The sequence below is a fragment of the Callospermophilus lateralis genome, chromosome X, assembly GCF_048772815.1.
Source record: "Callospermophilus lateralis isolate mCalLat2 chromosome X, mCalLat2.hap1, whole genome shotgun sequence".
Taxonomy (NCBI): domain Eukaryota; kingdom Metazoa; phylum Chordata; class Mammalia; order Rodentia; family Sciuridae; genus Callospermophilus; species Callospermophilus lateralis.
Window position 1 is genome coordinate 20,308,858 of NC_135325.1, and position 21,796 is coordinate 20,330,653.

The 21,796-nt window shown below is 32.6% G+C and overlaps 1 protein-coding gene across 3 annotated transcripts in view; it reads right to left on the bottom strand.

Moving 5' to 3' along the window:
- Dmd (dystrophin) overlaps positions 1-21,796 on the bottom strand; it is a 2,011,337-nt gene that overhangs the window by 1,692,724 nt on the left and 296,817 nt on the right. For all 3 annotated transcript variants that reach the window (XM_077107047.1, XM_077107046.1, XM_077107045.1), the window contains exon 3: positions 1,539-1,631. In XM_077107047.1, the coding sequence (XP_076963162.1) occupies positions 1,539-1,631 (93 nt within the window). The remainder of the gene's footprint in view (positions 1-1,538; positions 1,632-21,796) is intronic.

Consider the following 21,796-nt stretch of genomic DNA (forward strand, 5'->3'; position numbering starts at 1 on the left):
CTAGGGACACACCAAGACACTTATTTCTATATCTATCTATCTATATCTATATCTAATAAATACATATATATGCCTATCATGAAGATGCATATATAATGCATAAATTAATGCATGTATAATGCACAAATTATATGAATATATAAAAGTTCACAGTCACAGGATACAAATGATTATACAAAAATATAACTCTAACCAAGGAAATCAAGATAAAGTGTACACAGTGCCCTTGATTTGGCTAAAAGTTCAAATATAAGATAATAAATATGAACTTCTTTCGCTTGACTCAAATGATTATTTCTTTAAATCATCAAGTTGTTCTTATATCAATTCAGATTCAGATTTCATAAAATATCAGTTTTAATTTAATTTAATATTTATCCCATACAGCAATGAAGAGGATTTTAAAATGAAAGCAAAGATATGTCCCTTCTCTATAGAATTTTGGCATTTAATTGAGGAGAGATGTCATAGTCATAAATACACTGAAAATAATAAAGCAAGAATTAAATAAAAAAATTGGTGCTCTATGGGGTAACAAGAGCAAGGATTTATCACAGAGATTGTGGAAAAGGCATCACTGAGAAAGAGAAACCAAAGCTTCTCAAGGACAGTTAGTACAGAAGTACAGAAAGCAACACAGGTGAAAAATAGGTGTATCTGAGAAAATGGAAAGAATTATAGGAGGCAAGTTGGAGAGCATGACTTTTGCCAGTTTTGACTTTGAATGACAGCTTGAGTTTGTACAGTATCTACAAAGACTCTGCATATATGTGTATGTGTGTGCATGCCTGTGCTGCAAAGTTGTAATAAAGGGCAAAAAAGAGATTAAGACAGTAATTTAGCAGGATTTATTTGATATGCAGAATGGCTAACTATAGACAGGGGTCTTAAACTCTACTTAAAAGAATAATAACAATCTAAGAAGAAGATTATTTAAATCAGGAGATTTGGATTTAAGAGCCATTTTTCTCATTATGAGACCTTGATCAATTGAACCCAAACTCACACATGACTTTATTGACAATCTTATCTATCTCACAAGAATGCTCTGAAATTAGACAAGATGAAAGTCCTTAAAGGGAAGTAACGTTCTCATTGCAGATGGTTTTGTGTATTAAACTAAAATGCCTATACATTTATATGCTGTGCCAAATTTTTTCTTTATTTATAAGCTAATAAAGGTTCATTGTAAAAGAATTGCCAAATACACAAAAGCAGAAAGATAATTTTAAGTTATCATGCATAAAAGCCTTCATAAAGACATTAGATAAGAAGAATATCAAATAGGTAAAAGGAAGTAATGTCTATTAATTAACATAAGCTATATTACTGAAAATTTTACTTAATTGTTCTAAATATGATAGTGACAAAATAAAAGCTATAATGTGAAATTGTTTTATATAGGAATAGTTCCCCCATTACTATTCAAATGTTACTTAGTAAATTAGTGATTTACTAGTGCATAAATTATACTGTTTGATTCTGGTTTGAAATTCTATTAAGATTACTGCAAATTTTCTTTAAAACAAGTTTCCTACCAGTTTTTGCCCTGTGAGGCCTTCGAGAAGGTCTAGGAGGCGTCTTCCATCCTGCAGGTCACTGAAGAGGTTCTCTATGTGCTGCTTCCCAAACTGAAATAAAAAATATATCCAGTTAAATCACACTTCCAATGAATCATTTCCATGATTATGCCTTTTGAAATTCAAAATTATATTTAAGGATATTTAATATTTCTAATTAATAAACTGCCCAGGGTGATGAATGAAGAGAGAAAACTGCAGGTAAAAAATAAAACAAAAAATAATATCATCATTAGGTCAAATCTAGTTGAATTATTTCTGCCAGAATTAGAGATCTGTAGCCTAATTAATCTAATTAACAAAATTTAATGAATGCTAATCCTATAAAAGACAGAAAAAATAAACAACTACATTTTCATGCAGTTTGGTGTAGGATGACAAATAAACATATAAAGAAACAAAGATCATATACGATTAGCCCTGTGTACTTGGAAGTAGAGTGTTTTGACATCCTTGTCACATGGAACATGTTCTCCCTTCCTACACATTTTGCAACCTGCTTCAGAATGACCCGTTCTCCTTATAGATAATTCAAATTAGAAATATCTGATTTAAATGGAGGTGAAATAATTCTGTGAAAGCTTTTCATATATTTTTCTCAGTTCTTTGCTTAGGTATTATACTAAGAAAAATGATAGTCACTAATAAATAATGTTTAACCTTTGTTGTAATAATTACTCAGGAGAGACGCCACATAAAAGAGTAAATCCTATGACCTTTGCAACATTTCTGTAAGGTTAGCATCAATATACTCATCTCACAATGACACGTAAGGGCTCAATATGTGGCCCTGTGTCACAAAACTAAAAGGGGTAAAGCCAAGATTTGGGATCTGATCTGTCTAATTACTGGGGCCTTTGTTCTATCTTATCACACTGGTTCCTGGGCTTCTTTGTTCCTTCTATTTTATTATCTTTCAATAGCTTATTTCTTCTCACATATGCTCCATAAGCCTTTCTTTTTATGCTTGAAAGACTACAATCTCTTCATATGAGATCACCCCTAGCTTTTTCAATGCCCCAGGTATCTATAAAGACCTAATTTATCAGTCACAGATGTATATTGAGCAGCAAGAAACCTGAGTTAGGTAATGGAGCATACACTGATAAATCAGACAGATATTGCCCCTGCTCCTACAGTATTGCTTGTCCAGCATGGAAAACAATTATCTCTAAAATGTAAAACTACATAGAGTTAGTAAAAGGAACTAGGGAGCATATAATTGTGGGAATTTTGAGAGTTGGGGTATCTGGAGATATTTCCCCAAAAATGTCAATTAGTAAAGCTAACATTAGTCTTTAGGTGACGAGACTCTTCTTCTCCTTGGATTACATACAAACTTTGAATCTCATACATGTCAGGGAAATCCTTGATTTCCAGGCAAAAGCCATCCCTGCTAGTTTGGAGACATGAATCAGACTCTCCCTACAGCCAGGTAGACATGTTAATCACAAGTTTCTTTAATTTATAGTGTAGATGCCTCCTATAAAGAAATGCTGGCCTCTTCAGTAAGTCCTCCAGCCCCTACACTAACTTTCAGAATACAGCTGCATATATGCTATGAAAAGAATTTTGAAATTCTATACAAATAATTCTTTTTAAAATTTCCAAGGCAAAAATGAAAACAAACACAAAATGCTACCATGCAGGAATTTCTAAAAAGGAGTTTCACTACATATAACATTCAAATAAATCTTAAAAACAATTGAACCATTTTTGTGAAACTTTAAGGGAACTTTTCTACTAATAAGCAGGAAAATGAATGTACTGTTTCTAGTAATGCTGTAAGGAATTCCATATCTAACATTAAATACTTGATATTTTGATGGTAATAGTAAGGTGTTATCTTCACATTCAATGAAGGGATCCAATGCCTTATGGCATTTTTTAAAATGCTGAGGACTTTTTTGAGCAACGAAATTTTATAGAAGCAGTTGAGAAATGTATGCCTTCTAAATTTCTCTAGAAAAGATCTTTCATACTGCAATGTGTCAATCTTTGAAGAAAATATAGTTATTTGACAGAGATGTGTGTTCTTATGAGAAGATATATATCTACATTGACAGATAAAATTTATCAAACTGGGAAGATGTTGAATGACAAAATTGTGTTCATTCAGAAAAGAGAAGCAGAGATGGGAAATGTGACCTTAAGTCTTGGGGTACTCACCATAAGGATCATACAGCATCAGAGACATAAATGCGCTTGGGTTTGGGGGCAAGGGATCTAGACAAATGTCAAAAATTCAGAGAGGATATTGCTTTTAGCCTCACAGTCTCTATATTTTTTATTAGAATATTACAGTTATACATAGTAGTTGGGTTTGAACCAGAATCTTTTAATAATTCTCCCTTTAAAACTGAAACCAACCAACCAGAGAAGGAGTAAAGTATGTGAGCCAGTCAGAGGCTTTCAGGGTGATCAAGTTGGGGTACATGGAATGAGGAAGCAATTACATAATAGAGAAAGAGACATACTTCATATCACATCTAATTTTCAAAAAGTCATATATGTTAAAATATCATAACTGAAATTCAGCTTCTATTGGTCATATCTACCCCATTCTTTAAAAGGGTGCTTCTCAGAATGTTTTCCAGTGGAACATGTTTTCAGCAATGTGATTGAATGAATTTATCCTGGAGTATGGCAGTATCAATTTCACAGCATTTGAAGGATCAAAATTTCTGTGAAATCATATGTTTATTAGAATTCATGGAATTTCGGGCATTCTTTCTTAATGTATACTTAAAATAAAAATAATTTCAAGTGCTTTTAAATAAAATTTCTCTATTCTATGATCTAATAATTTTCAATAAAATGTTTAATATTTAGCTCATAACTTCATAGACTTTCAGATGTAGTCTTATTCCCCAATGTACAATGAATTCCCCAGGGAAAACGAAACATCTCATTTCTTTTGGATGGTTCTCAGTTCAGGGTTTTAACTACTCACTACTCCTTGGAAGTAGAGTGTTTGACATCCTTGTCACATGGAACATGTTCTCCCTTTTCACTGTGTTATCTTGAGCCAGTGACTAATACTTTCTCAGGTATAATTTACTCATTTAAGGAAATGGCTGCTGAATTATCACTTTAGAACACTCCTATGAGGTTTAAATAAAATAATATTACAGGTATGTCCTATAGACATGGCGTGTAATAGGCAGTTAATAAATATAGAACACTTTTAATGTTTTATTCCTCTATTATTCCTAGTCTATATCTTGATCTTGAGCTGAATTCTAGATATAGATAAAATTATCATATGTTATTTAATCTACTAGAATGTGCAGAGCTCACCAATAATACACTCTGTTGTCCTGTAGTTTGGCATCCCAGTGAGAACAGAAGTAATTTTCCATACACAATTAACAAGACTTCTAAATGTGGATGGTGAAGGGAAAGTACTTACAGACTTCAAACTCTTTGTCTCCTTTCTTGTTCTTTTAGCTATTTTAAATTACACATTCTTTTGTTTTCCTCCCTTTTCATCTTTGACATCTACGATGTCTTTTTGTTACAGGTGATATTTTGCATCACGAAAAACATAATATGTTCTTAAAATTTCATCTTTAATGGCTTTCTTTTCAAATGCATGAAAATGACTTTGTAAAACTTACAAAACATTAAATCCTCTTTGGGCCATATGACCCTATTATCTTCTGTCTTCAATACCCTTCACAACTCATATTTTCTTTATTAAGTGAACTATGTGAACTTTTGATATTACTCAGCAGTTTCATGCAGTGACTTATATATTGTTCTTTCTTGCTAACCTAAAAAACAAGATGAAAGGACCATCAAATGAGACAATAATCCTTCTGCAATATTGTCCACATGAAATTAAGAAATATGGGAGTAGTACAGAAAAAAATTTCAAAAAAGATCAGTGGAATAAACAAAATGGAAAAAAATCAAAGTGAAAAATTGAGAAAGGGGCAGAAATTCATTTGTGAAAATGTTTAAATGGTTTCTGACTCCTCAGAGTTGCGTTGGTCTTTTAACCTGAAAATACAGAGGGATCAATACAATGTTCCGGCAGGAGGTAAAGAGCACAGAGATAATTTAACATGACCTTCTGGTTATAGAAAGGTCAAGCCATGGACATATCTGTTGCTCAGAAAGTCAAGTGACTTTTCAGTGATTCCAAATCTCTAGATTATAGAAACACAAAAAGTGGAGTGCAGAACTAGGGATTCAAAACTTACCGGGGAGTGCTACTCAAGAGCTCACAAAAAAATAATGCAACCATTGTAGCGTGAATAGGCAGCTTTTATAGACGATTGTTTTCTTAAGTACAAATTGTAAAAAGTATTTTATGTTCAAGCAAAAACATTTTATTGTGGTGTAATATACATACAGGAAAGTATATACATCTGAAGTATATAGCTCAATGAATCTTCACAAACTGAATACATTTATATTGCCAGTAATCAGTTGGAGAAATAGGATATGATCATTTCCCTAGGAATTTCCTCACACCCCCTTCTATGTTCAAACCCCCTCAAGAATGACCACTATATGATTTTTAGCACCATCATTAGTTTTGCTCTAAAAGGGGTCTATTAAAAACAGAAAAAAAAATATTCTGGTTCAGGATTTCATTTGGGGAATCTAATGATTGAAAGATATAAGGCTTATGCAGAGAGACTGTGCAAAAAAAAAAGGTCATGTGGATGAAATATATTTAAAAAGCACCAAGAAGTGAAACAATTTTTATAAATGACAATATTTACACTATACCTAGAATGCCTTGGTTGAAATTCTAGCCCTGACATACCACATCCTAGCTGTGTGATCTTGGGCAAGTCACTTAAATTCTCCGTGCCTTATCATTCCATTTTAATCTTTAAAAAGAGGATATGTTGTTGCCTGCATTATGGTAATGCTGTGAATATTTAAATAGAATAATGCTTTGTTTGTAAAATATGCTCTATTGGTGCTAGCTATCATATATTTATTACATTTTTAAAAACAAACAGCCCATATTTTTCACAATTCTGTAATTGAAGGAACTAACTTCAAAGTATCAACATAAAGGTTAAATGGGATAATAAATGTAAGGTATCCATCATAGTTCCTAGCATAAAAAAAATTATTTCATAAACCCTCATTATATCCTTCCTTTCCTCCTTTCTGTGAAACATCATCACCTGGAGATAGAGAATAGAACTCTCTTTTGAATGCCCTAGGGTCCTAGCTTGGGTAATTTTAGGAGAGTCTAATAGGGGAATGTTTACAAACATGAAGACAAGGTCTAATGAAATCACTGAAACTAGAAACACAGGCATTCTATTATTCTTATACTGATAGTAATGAAAAGGAAGACAGTGGTTACTGGTACCTGGACAAAAACAGAGCAAAGAGAACCAACAACCTGTTGGAAGTTTTGCTATTGGGTGATGAATATAGTCAGACTACACTGAATATGTTCCCTGACCTTTCTTTCTTCCTTCTGATCTTTCTAGGCTACTATGGCCAACCCAACTGGAAGCCAGAAGGCAAGGCTATCTACTGATGTAGTCCATAGAGTTAGCCACACAGGGAAGAGTAAGGCAGATAGTGAGCCCAGAGAGAGAAACCAAAGACATTCGATACCAAAGAAACAAATTCTCTTGGAACCAAGAGGTCACTGTTAAGGTTGTATAAGTCAGCAAATGAAGAGCTGGATGTTCCTTTACTCTCTTCTAATGTTCTGTCTCTGGGAATGTCATTGCAGAGAGCCAACTGTACCACTGGGACATATCTTCTTCTTTAATATGGGTATCAAATACTAGAATGTTTCAAGAGCTTTAAAAGAAGAAAATTAACTTGTATTTATCCATTATCCCTTAGCATCAAAAACTTTTTAGAGACTTCTATATACCAGAAGCAGTACTCAAATCTGGCTACAAAGATAATCAAGAAAAAGCCAACTTATTCTTTGGAGCTAAGAAGTACTAAATAGCTAAGTTAGATAATATAATAGTTTTACAATCTCTTCAGATATAAAATGTTATTTGGCAGTAACTCTTTATAAAACATAATCACTAGTACCCAAAGTGTATGTTATACTATTAAGTACACAAGAAATGACTTAACCAGATTGCACATTAGAAACCACACAATAGTTAATGGAAATCAAGTCATTATCTGTAAATGGTCTATTATAAACCTAAAAGTAAAGTATGCTTAACCAGAAGTTGCATGGTTCATTGTCTGATCAGGCAATGTTTTGTAATAAAACTAAACTCTTAATGTAGGCCTGAATTTTTCCATCCGTAATTTAGATAGGTCAATATTAATTCATTTTTTCCAGGTATTCTGAAACAAAAATGAGTAAAATTATGGTAAATATATTGCTTGATATACCTTAATGCAATTCATAAATAGTTATTTTAAATTTTGCAGATTTTAACCCTTGAATCTCACTAATTATCTAATATCAACATTAAATATCTCCTATAAATTGAAAATTCTAAAACTTAACTTTGATTTTTCTATTGAATCACATGGATACATGATGTATGTTTGAGACAGCCAGTAATGGAAATGTTAGTTAGTTATAATCTATACTAACAACTTCTTATATGACATAAACATCACAGCATAAGATTGATATGATAAAGCATTCTAATTCTAATTCTAATTAGAATATGTATATATATATTCTATAAAAATATGTATATATATATTCTTAGAATATGTATATATATACATATTCTTAAAGAATATATATATACATATTCTTTATATATATGTATATACATTATATATATATATATATATATATATATATATATATATATATATATACACACACACACACACATACACATGCACACAAACAGGCAGGCTCACTGAACAAATGCCAACTATTAGCACTCAGATCCAAGTAAAATCCAGAGGTGGAAAGTAATATTTAACCTTGTTCAGATCTACTAGGAGGAGATATTATGGCAAGAAGATCCCAAAGATGACTTTAAATACCAAATTTAAATTTTATTTATAAAAATTAACATTTTTATAATTCCTCAATTATAGCAGAGTAGAATTATTTTTGAACAATGTATATAACAAGGCAGGGCCTCTTCCTAATTGTTCTATATTTTTTACCCACTAGGAATCACTTTGGCCTATTTGTATGCTCCTCTTCCAGGACTATAATAAAGTTGAGTTTATAGGTGGAAATCAAAGGAACCAGAGACACAGAAAAAGGACAAAAGTCACATATGATACAATATTTAATGATGGGCTTCAATCTTCTCTGTACTTCCATCTCCTTCTAAAATATTGAACCATATGAAATTCCAAGTTCTGTAGGCAAATATGATCAAATATTGGAAATTTCATATGAATCAACTTTATACATTTCAGAATGACAAAAATAACAAATATTGGGTACTTACTTTATGTCAGTGACAAGTCTGTGTACCTTACCATGAGTTGTTTTAAATTTCACAATTATCCTCATTTTACATATTACAAATAAATCTGAGGCAGAGAAAATGTAAGTAAAGTGTTTAAGATTACACAGCAAATAAGTGCTAGATATAAACTGAACCTAGGCAGTCTATCTAAAGATGTCTTAATCATTCTCTGCCTTGTAACCACTGTTTAAACAAGGCTTCTTTCACTATTATTTAACACTGACCCTGAGTGACATAAGTTTTACTTGTGCATTTTCATAATATCATTCAATAAATTAAGGATAGTTTAACTAATTTATTCTTTTTATTTTACCTTTGGTTTCTAAAAGTTGAATACAGTTAAATCATTTGCAAAAAATCATTGCTCTTAGTTATAGGGTGAATTTGAACTGGACAAATAATAACACAGTGATAATTCTACATATATACTTTTAAAAAATGCTTCAGGACCCTAAATTCCTATTATTATATCACTCAACTTTGGGGGTTCCATTAACTTCTTAGCACTCCAGGATGCCTGATACATTCAAGAAGTATAATAAATACTGATTTTAGAGCCCCAAATATTTTTAAATGAAGAATTCACTCTAAAAGATGTTTGAAAAATATGGCTTTTATATTAAATAAATTAAAATACAAAAGCAATTACCCTCCACAAAAAAACCCAGAATGTATAAATTAAAATATAAGAAATATAACCCTGGGGTAGGGTTATAGCTCAGTGGTAGAGCACTTCCCTAGCATAAGTGAGGTACTGTGTTCAGTTTTCAGCACCACTTATAAATAAATAAATTAAATTAAATAAAGGTGCATCACAACTACATAAATATTTTTAAAAGAAATATAAACATTACAATTGCTGAGGGTTAAATGAGATTGTAGAAAATAAATGAATAGGGGCTGGGGTTATGGCTCAGCAGTAGAGCACTTGCTTAGTAAGTGTGAGGCCTTGGGTTCAGTCCTCAGCATCACATAAAAATAAATAAATAAAAGTATTGTGTCCAACTACCACTGAAAAGTAAATATTAAAAAAAGAAAATAGATGAATAGGTTTTATTTTGCATTATAGCCTTTTCTTGAAGAGCCTCTCAAATTACTTGAAAGTCAGTGGGGTTACATGTTAAAGATGACACTTGGGACAAATGGGCCTTTATTTAAATTGCAACTGTAACTTTTCCCAGTTGTATGAAGAATGTAGATAAATCACTTAGAACTTTGTTTATTTTCCTCATGTGTCAAAAAAGAAGGATAGTCAAATTACTCAACTAAATTTAATCAATATTATTCTCATGCTTCATATTGTCCTAGGTACCAGGAAAAATGGGAAGATAAAAAGATACTGCCATTATTTTCACAGCTTTTATCACAGTCTAGCAAGGAGGTATACCTTAAAGCAAACATTATTGTGGCACTGTGTTATAATTCTGTCAATATTGGTGTCATTAGTATGGCACTGGTGCAAATAAAACAGATATCATCTCTGATGAGGGGAATAATAGAAGCAGGAATCCCTCAACTGAATTTACAAGGTTGAACAAAAAAAAAATCAACTGTTAAATGTGGAAAGGGGGAGAAAATATAAACAGAAGGAGCTTCAGATGCTAAGAAATCAGATAAATTTTATGAGCTATTCAAGGAACTGTTATAAGCCACTTCTTGGAGCATAGGGAACATGGAAGGATAGGAAATGATAACCTTTGACCATATTTTTTAGTTTAATATTTAGACCCATGTTTTAACAGAGTTAATACTGTTTAGAAAAGGCCAATGTTGGCACTGTTTAGACACTATTTTTTGTTGTGGAAATATTACTCAGCAAGTGAGCCATGTTGTCCGTGATCATTTGCTATAAATGGTAGATGAACTTCAAAACTGGCCCAAATATTTCATCTTTACCTGAATCCATGGCCTTTGTAGTATGGCATTGTTGCTCTTCTTGTGTCTATGTCCTTGCCTCTTGAATCTGGGTTGGCATTTGACTTGCTTTGACCAATAGAATGCAGTGAATGTTATTTTATTCCACTTCCAATTATAGGCCTCAAAAGAACTAAAATGCTTTTTAATCTCTTGTTAATAGAAGCACACATAAGCCAGGGGGCTGGAAGATGAGACAGGTAGAGCAGAGTCAAATTGCCCTAGTTGTCTTCAATGAGGTTGTCCTAGACCACAGACAGACATGTAGAAAAACTCAGCTGAGCTCTACATAGCTGCCCAGTTGACGCACAGTTAACTAGAGACCCACGAGTAATCCAAGCAGAGAAATAAAGAATGGCCTGGCCAACCTGCACACTTGAAATAATATGGTGGTTGTTTAAACCAACTGACTTTCAAGGTGGCTTGTTATACAGCAACAGCTAATTAATATATGTCCATATATGAATGTTTGTTTCTACATAGGAGAAAGAGGTATGTCTCTTTAGAAAACTGTTAATTAGTATCTGTTAAAATCAAACCTATCTTTACTGTAATTCCACTATTGAAATATCTTTAAAATGTCAGATATTGATACTAAGAATGTTCATTTCAAGAATATTATAATAGTCCCAAGCTGTAAATAGCCTGGATAAAGAATTTTGAGTATATTCCTAAAATGTATATTATGCATCAATGAAAATAACAATTTACTGTTATAGTTATAATGGAAAAATCTCTCAAATATAATGTTAGGCAAAGAAGTCAGAAATAAAAGGGGTAGTAGATGTGAGTTACTGATTAGCAATCTGATCTCTTTAAACTTATTGATTTATTAAGTTCAATATTTCCTCTTATGTAAACTTGGTTAATTTGTGTTATTTCAAAAAACCATTTATATTTTCATCTTTTTGGCATAAAGTTAATTATATTGTGTTAATCTGCTTTGCATTACTCTAAACAAATACCTGAGATAATAAAGAGAGGAATGTTTAAAAAAGATGAATAAATTATTTATGGAATATCATTTTAAAAAGAGCCCTTGGAATTTTTGTGGAAAAAAACACTTCAAGGTAGAAAACTTTATTTTACTGTTGAAACTGTTATGGTTTAAGTCACAGTCTCTAGAGATTTGATTCAACAAGTGCTCTAGAGAAAAGTAGTCAAAATACTCTACAAAGCCCTTCCAAAATCATCTTGCAAAACATAATTAGCAAAACCCTAGTATTTTAAATTGTCAGCTTCATGGAAAAGATACTCAATACTTTCAACCTTAAAATCTCTCTCCCTCTCTCTTTCTCAGTACTGGGGATTGAATCCAGGAAAATTTAGCTGTACCCCAAGTCCTTTAAGAAAATATATTGAGATGGGGCCTTGCTAAGTTGCTGAAGCTGGCCTCAAACTTGCAATTCTCCTGTCTCAGTCTCCCAAGTAATCAGGATTATAGGCATATGCCATGGTTCCAGATGTAATCTTAAACATTTCTAAAGCTACCATTAGTAAAATGTGCTTTTTAATTCTTCTGATATAGTTACATATTATATATACAATGAGTATTGTATTTCTTGCCAAACACGTTCATTTCAAGTTCACTTGGAGAAGTTTAAGAAAAATTGGTGAATATTTTTTTTCCTCCAATTTGCTAGATCTTTATCCTGTTGTCACTTTAGATAAAACTTCTTGTTTATTTAATTTTCTTCATTCTTCCAGTGGTTTATTATTCAGACATTTTTAAAAGAAAAATAGTGAATCAAAATAATTCTCTGTGAACTAAAACTGTCACTTTCAGTTAGTGTTTTCAGAAAAAACTGCATTTCTGAATAACAGCCAAATGGAAGTAGTTAGGTTTGACATTTTTTCTTACAAGGCCCAAGAGAAAAATGTAAACTTGCCCTGTAAATTAATTAGAAAATCTTAATAGGCACCTGCCATTTCAAAAACAGGAAAATTACTTTCACAACACTTTGAATAGTTTTTACCAGACATTTTCTGGTGTTACATACCTATATCAGTAATTTTCTGTATCAACACCAAACATTTGCTAATCAAAACTATTTCTGTGCAAAATGTTTCAAGTTAGCAGCAACTTTCTAAAAATACCATCAAGCAGAAAGGAAATGGACATCACCTTGGTTTAAAAATAGAATAATTGTCAAATGTGAAAAAGGAAATTCCACCAGATGCAGTGGTGCATGCTTGTAATCCTAATGGCTCCCTAGGCTGAAACAGGAGAATCCCAAATTCAAAGCCAGCCTTAGCAATGTTGAGGCACTAAGCAACTCAGACCCTGTCTCTAAATAAGATACAAAGTAGGACTGGGGAATGTGAAGATCAGTAGTTGAGTGCCCCTGAGTTCAATCCCTGGTACAAAAAAAAAAAAAAAAAGATCTATCAAACAGTTATCAATTTTTAAACTGTGCTTACTTACCTGGCTGAATTATCTACTTTTACCACCTACATTTAAATATTACTAGGAATATATTAGCAATATTTTATCTTAGCAATTTTACCCTGCAATACCAAAGATGGAGAGTTATGTAAACCTAAACTTAAAATTAAACTAAAAATGGAAAATTTTAATTTTACTTGGTTTTAGTAATGGTTGTTTTCTTCTGATTTAAAAACCAGTCAAGGCGACAGCTTCTTGGTATATCTGTGCACAACTTTTCTTTTCTTCCTATATATGTATATTCATTTTATCTTTTATATCTATTATCTTAATTTTTTCCTATCTGATGTTTCTATTCTTTTTTGATCTCTTACTTTCATCTTTCTCTTCTTTTTGATTACCATTCTTCTCCTTCATTGCAAAAGCACCAATATTTGTGTGTGTGTGTGTGTGTGTGTGTGTGTGTGCGCGCGCGCGCGCGCGCGCACGCATATGCTGGGGTAGAACAAAGGACCTTGAAAATTCTAAAAATATAGCTTACACCAAGGTATTTAAACTCAGACTAATATTCATCTGACTCTAAGTTGTAGCCTTAATTTCTATCCCACTCCAATTTTTGTTTATTGGTTTTATTCAACCTTATATGAATAACATTTCCTGATTTCCTGCATAATTAAATGAAGCCTTTAATTTATTTATTTTGAACAAAGTATATCACAATACAGGCTCTTGATTATTCTGTTAAAAGATTGACTCTTATGTTGGCATCCTCCCAACCATGACCCTGTTAAGGGCTTGAAGTCATACTTACCATAGGCTATACTATCAGGAATCTATGCTAAGATGTATTCCTGTCTAAATCTAACCAGACGGACTTGATGGTTACCTTACCATGTAAGGACTTTGCAAATCATAGTCAACTTTCTGCACATATCAAGTAATATTGGGAATTATTTTGACTTTCTCATTTTGTGGAATATCTTCAATGTGGTAGGATTGTTTTGAGAAAAAAAGTATTTAAGATGTAACTTATCAAAGACTTTGAGGGCTGGGGATATGGCTCAGTTGGTAGAATGCTTGCCTGGCATGCACAAGGCCCTGGGTTCAATCCTCAGCATCATCAAATTAAAAAAAAAAGCCTTTGATATTTATGTTTACCTACCTTGGATAATTCTTTCCATTTCCTAATTCATCCTTAACATAATTTTGTGGGCAATTCCATAATGAAATAGAAAAATAAGACTTGATTTGATTCATTAACACAAATGTGAAAAACTAATAAGACAATATTAAATGTTGTTACCTACTGTAGTTCAAAAAGCAAGCATCATCCTGCTATTATAACAATTCAATCACTATCAATGACTTTCTCATAACTCAAGTACAACAACTCCTCAGTGGCCTTTAAAAAATACACAATCATTAAAATGGGCTTCATTTTTCTTAACATATGCTTTAGTGACTAAAACCAATTTGACAACAAATTAATCTTTAGAAAACAACCGGGCATATTTATGGAAAAAGTTAATGATAAAATGCTGCAATCATTTGGATTTTTATGCTTAATCTTATGATGAACTAAGTGAAGAATAACAGATCTAAAATGTCACTGATAAATACCTACTCAATGATACATACTAGGCAATGCATGTCAGTAATAGTGAGAATAAAAAACAAAACAAAGTGATAAAAAGACATTAAATATTTACACTTTTGCAAAACATTCATGGCAGTAACAAAGGCACAGCTTGCCAATACTGCAATCCATACCTGAGATAAAACTGTTACAACAGTATACAACAGTATACAATGCCACACTGAAAAAAACTGTCATTTGGAGTGCTGGGGATGTAGCCCAGTGGTAAAACACCTGCTTTGCATGTAGGAGAACATGGGTTCAATCCCCAGCACCACAAATAAAAAAAAGAGAGGCAGTTGGAGCCAGAAACTAGACAATAACAAACACTGCTCCCACCATTGTTTTTGTTTGCTTGCCTTGCTTCTCTGATGTTTTATATATTATTTTTTAAAAATATTTTTTTAGTTGTAGATGGACACAATATCTTTATTTTATTTATTTATTTTTATGTGGTGCTGAGGATTGAACCCAGAGCCTCACGCATGCTAGGCGAGTGCTCTACCACTGAGCCACAACCCTGGCCTATATATATAATATATATATATATATATATATATATATATATATATATATATATATTTAATATTGTATCACTACCATTATTAAAAGGTCTCTTCCTTACTTCTTTGTCTTGACCTCAGTTCAAGACAGAGCTGTCTTCCTTCAATCTGCAATTTTTCACAAATATGTATTCCTTTTCATCTTGTTCTTTTCTGTTTCAACATCAGTCCATCTCTTATCTCTTTCCTCAGTGTCTTCTGAAGCCCTAAACTATTTAACAGTTGACTTCATGCCCTTAGTTTTAGCTACCCCATCACAAGATCTCCTGACTTAGAATTGAATCTTCATTTTTACTTACTTTGCTCATATTTAATATCACATGGCAGGTTAATATTTGGACATACTTAATGACGCTATCTTTCCTCCATTCATGGAAGCTGTAAATCTGCACTTCTTCCCCAAGCGAAAGTTTGTTAACATAAAAGTGCAAAGAAAAAGACACCAAAGCTCAGATACTATTTCTAAGTAAGCATTGGAAGTCTATGGATATCTGCATTGCAAAATCATTAGTGTATCAGGTATCAATGACATATTAACGATCTCATAAATAAAAGAGTTGGGGAGACTGCATAATGATACAGAAGTGGTTTGACTCATCTCAAAGGAGATTAAATTGAATGGCTGAAAACAGAAGAGGACTGAAATGTATTAGCATGATTAAAACAGATAACCACTGCTGGTAGCTTCTGAGAAAGAACTGTATTATCCAACTCCCACTCTGAGACCAATACCAGAAACCTACATATGTTTTGGACAAACCTATACATGAGAAGATCTGAACCTTGCTTACTAGATTATGGTCTGGGAAGTCAAAATCAACCAAAGAGTCATACAATTAAAACATTATGGCTGTAAAATAGGCATGGATGAGTCAAGAGTCAAAGCAAGTGAGACCAGAAGGATGCTCCTGTGTAACCCCATGCACTCTAAACTGGTATGAAAAGGATATAGAAGAGGACATGAGTGTCAAGGGCAAGATTGGACCTCATGCATATCTGCTGGTGATATGAGCATAGAGGACAATAGACAAAACCAGGATGAATTAAGTGTATCAGTTGAAGACTCCAAATTAAGATGACTGTATCATTACACCTGATTCCTAGATGTGAGTTAAGTCCTTTTAAAGTCAAAATTTAATATATCATAATGACCAACATGCTGTTGAACACTGAAATGATTAATGCTTTTACATCATGACTTTTTGACCTGCTAAATTGAAATTTCTTTAATCATCATTTTGCATCCATTTGCATTGCCAGCTAACACCTCCTTACCTACCTTTAATCATTCTACCTCATAGATCACAAATACTGAACTGCTCCAACAATCCTCTATTCATTAAATGTCTCCCTCCTTATAAAAATGTGACCAATATTTATTGGGTATCTACAATGTGCCAGATATCATATGAAGTTTGGTTGGATAATGATTTAGTTTCTAAAATTCTGGTGTTTACTGTCACCCCAGGAAGATGAATAATCAACCAATCAATCAAATGGAGACTATAGTATTTAAATGATAAGGCAGAAACAAACTTATCCAAAGGACAATTACAGGCTCAAGCTACAAAATTAGAGAGTCCTTTCTACGGAAGTAAAATTCAGGTAAGAGTTGAAAAATGAGATGTGGTCATACATCTTAAGAAGGAGAGTAAGAATAGAATTGCAGATAAAACAATATGCACAAAGGGAAATAGAGGGAATGGTGCTAAATTAAATAAGAGGTCAAAGAGGAGTAAGGGGTAAGCCATGGAAGGTGTTATTCTAAGTGCAATGGAAATGCTTTGATGGGTTTTAGTAGAGGAGGGTTAGGGTTAATTTCAATTTTATTAAGATCTTGCTGGCTATTGTCAGAGATATGAAGAAGAGTAAGAAAAAAATGGGGAGATTTCAGTGTCTCATCCATTCCTTTTAAACTCTTCATTTAGTTTGATAGACTCACCATCAGTCAAGAATCTCTCACTGTCTCGATTCTTCATCAAAATTACCTTCTCAATTCTTGGTGTTGCTTTCACCCAACCTCCCATCCTTTTAGTTTCCTTTGTAAGTCCTGAATAATTGCTGAAGTGGTTATATACTTCTGTCCTCCTGAATCATGAGGACACTTGACATTGCACTACAAACCCTTTCCTGCTTCTTATAAATTTCAAGGAACCTGGGCATGATGGTGCAAGCCTGTAATCCCAGCGGCTGGGAAGACTGTGGCAGGAGGATAGCAAATTCTAGGCCAGTCTCAACAACCTATAAAGGCTCTAAGCAACTGAGGAAGACCCTGTCTCGAAACTTAAAAATTACAAAAGGCCTGGGAATGTGACTCAATGGTTAAACACTCCTGGGTTCAATCCTTGGTACAAAAAAATTTCAATGAAGTACCCCTCCTCCTTTCACAAACTGATCACTAAATGTATATGTATGTGTACTCTTGAGATAACTGGCTATCAACCTCTCTTGAATCTATGAACTTACATATGAAAATATCTATCATCTATGGCAGGCAGCATTCCACGTGACAGAATCAACATTGAAGGTAGGCAGTCTCCACTTAGGCCTCTCTTTCTTATATTTTTATATGTATCAGAAACATCTGGATGGGTTTATTAAAAAACTACATGTTTCCTGGTAATTCTGATGCAGGTATACAGTGGACTATATTTTGAGAAATTTTATTCTAGGCTTGGCTCTGCCACTGATTGTATAACCTTTAGCATACAAAGGCAAATGTTTGAGCATTCATTCCTTACATGAAAATGAAGTAGGTTACACTGGCTAATATCTAAGGACACTCTCAACACTCACATTCATGTATTCTATATCTAAATTCTAAAGATGGCAAAGAGAAAAGATGCAAACATAATAAAAATGTAGAACAAGAATAGCTTCAACAAATTAGCAAACACTTATCCTTGAGTTTCCCAAAATAGAGATAGAAATGAAATCATAATAGGTTATATAGTTGTTATCAAATAAAAGAAAAGGAACTTCTGCAATCCATGAAGACAAGGTAAGGAAGTCCATGACCTGAATCAGGGAACCCATGAACTTGGATAAGAAAAAATAAATGTTCATCTTTATTTTTAATAATCTATAATAGAAATTTATCATTCTTTTGTGTGATTTTTAGGCAATTAGATATTATTAGCAATACTTGAAAATTTGTCAAAAATAACAATTACAGATATTTTATATTACATGACATCTGTTACAATTGTCTCAATATATTGCTTACACTCATCATTTAGAAGTGTCAATGGCTTTTAAACTGTCTTACACATTGTTAATGCTTTTAAGAAGAATCACATCTATTGACATATTAAAATTTTTTAATAATTAAATTAAATTTCAACATAAATGTTTTTTTGTAATTTTATACGTTTTATATTAAGCATTTGAAAACAGTATTCTTTAAGAAGTACACAGGAGTCACCAGTTTGCTTATGCAATCCACAGAATAAGTAAGGTTAGAAATCAGCTCAGATTATCCCTATCTTTGTGAGTTTTCCAGATTTTCAGTGATAGAGAACAAACTGATTTTTGTATTAAGGATGTTAACGTGGTTTTATAACATCACACTGTTCCATGAAATTTTTCTTCAGCTTCTTGATATTGTTGAGAAGTTTTATCACACAATTGAAATACAGACCTTAAAAAGAAAAGAGCTATTTACTGAATTTATAGATGTTATGTGAAATACTTCAAATGTTATATTAGTTTACAAATGGAGAACAAGTGTTATTCAAAAACCCTTAAAAGTGATTGCTTTAAAATTTGCTATATGTATACACTAACCAAGTGTTTTAATATAAACTTGAAAGTGCAAAAAGAACACTTATAAGTTAAAAAAAAAAACGTTTTTACTGTGAAAATTCATCAAGTTTAAATATGTATTGTCCCAATAGAAAATTTACTTAAAATAAATATATATAACTGAATAAAAAAAGTCATGGATTTATTTATTTATTTGTGTTAGTTTTGTAAATTCTTTGCATATCCTGGAGATTAATGCACTGAGGTGCAGGTGGCAAAATTGTCTCCCATTCTATAGACTCTCTCTTCACTCTTGTCCCTTTGCTGTGAAGAAGCTTTTTAGTTTGATACCATCCCATTTATTGATTCTTGATTCTACTTTTTGCATTTTAGGGGTCTTGTTGAGGAAGTCAGTTCCTAAACCGACATGATGGAGTGTTGGGCCTACATTTTCTTCTAGTAAATGTATGGTCTCTGGTCTAAATCCTAGGTCTTTGATCCACTTTGAATTTTGTGCAGGGTGAGAAATAGGGTTTAATTCATTTTGCTACATATGGATTTCCAATTTTCCCAGTACTATATGTTGAAGAGGCTATCTTTTCTCCAATGTATGTTTATGGCACCTTTCTTCTAAGATCTTCGTCAATTCCTCTCCATGTTCTGTAGTTTTCATTGTAATTTTCACCTCTTTTGTTAGATTGATTCCCAAGTATTTTATTTTTTGAGGCTTTTGTGAATGGAATAGTTTTCCTGATTTCTCTTTTAGCTGATACATCCTTGGTGTACAGGAACACAATTGATTTATGGATATTAATTTTATAATCTGCTACTTTGATGACTTCATTATTAGTTGTAGAAGCTTTCTGGTGGAGATTTTTTGAGGGGAGTCTTCTAAATATATAATTATGTCATTGGCAAATGGATACTTGGAGCTCTTCCTTTCCTAATCGTATCCCTTTAATTTATTTCTTTTGTCTAATTGCTCTGGTTAGGGTTTCAAGGACTACGTTGAATAGAAGTGTTGAAAGAGGATATCCCTGTCTTGTTCCAGTTTTTAAAGAAAATGAGCCCTAATGAGCCAGCCTACATTCAAATCTTGGACAAAAAGAAGAAAAACAGTGTGAATTACATGTGTGTCTTTACTTACTAGCACTGTGATCTTGCAATAGTCCTCTAACTTTACTGAACCTTAGATTTTCCATCTGATGAATGGAGGTAACAAAGGTACGAACCACAACAAATTTGTTATGTGGACTCAATAATGCATATAAGGCACTTTGAAGAAAGTCCAGTACACAGTTATGTACACAGTAAATATTAGTGATTATTGTGATTATTTTGTCTAATTATGATCTGTGACTTCCCAAACTTCACAACAGATTTGAGGTCTGTTATGGTTTGTATTTGAAGTGTCCATAAAAACTCCTTTATTAATGTAGGAAGTTAAATAATTAGATTGTGACAGCTGTTACCTAATTAGTTCATCCCAGTTCAATGGACTAATTGGGTGGTAACTATAGTCAGGTGGGGCTTGTATGGAAGAGGTGGATACAGGGGTATCCCTGTAGAAGGGTGCATTTTTCCTGAGGCCCCTTCCCCACTATTTTGTTTCCTGTTCACGATGAACTGAGCAGCTTTCCTCTGTAGCTGCCCTTTTGCCATGTTATTCTGCTTTACTTCAGGCTCAAAGTCATGGTTTCAGCCCACCATGTACTGAGATCTATGAAAGTGTAAGCCCAAAATAAATTCTTCCCCTTCTAAGTTGGTTTTGTCAGGTATTTTCATCACAGTGATGAAAAGCTTTAAAATCCTTACGATGAAAAGTAAGAATAAAAGGCACAAATATAACACATGATGTTCATGAAATCAAAAACCAAAAAGGAAAGCAGAATAAGACTATATGGCAAACATTAGACTAAAGAAAGCTATAGGAATTAAGTTCAGATCCAAGCTCTGTGTCCTCTGGAATGCAGAAACTCGAGGCAACACAATGTTTTATGCTACTTTGTTAGTCTAGGGAAGCATTTTAAAGCCAAGGAGAAATATCCTAAGGAGTATTTTGCTTAAAAATATGCTCAGTACTCAAACAATTTTAGAATATGGTGCAAATTCTAAGCGTCCTTTGAGAATTCCTAATGTAAAGGTACCATTTTAACTAGTATAGCACAAATAATCAGTATTTTGAAAAGATGTGACTATGAAATCCTTTTTTACATACTTCCTATTAATATCCCACAGACTTAATCTTTTTAACCTGATTTAGGCAATGTTGTTGGAGGAAAATATAATTGTTTACCAGTAGGACAAATTATCAAACCTTTTTTATTGGTCTTTCCTATGAAATAGTTACATCATTGAAGTGTTTCCTGAATTTATATTAATAAAATAAATTATATCATCTATGGCAATTTTGGAATAAATACAAAATATTTGAATGCTATAAACAATATATCCAGAGGAATATAACCTGAATCTGTTGTGGTGATCAGAATAATTAAATATTCCTTAGTTATAATTTCCCCAATTGCATCCTCAGAGACATCTTAAGGATGCTGGTTAAACTG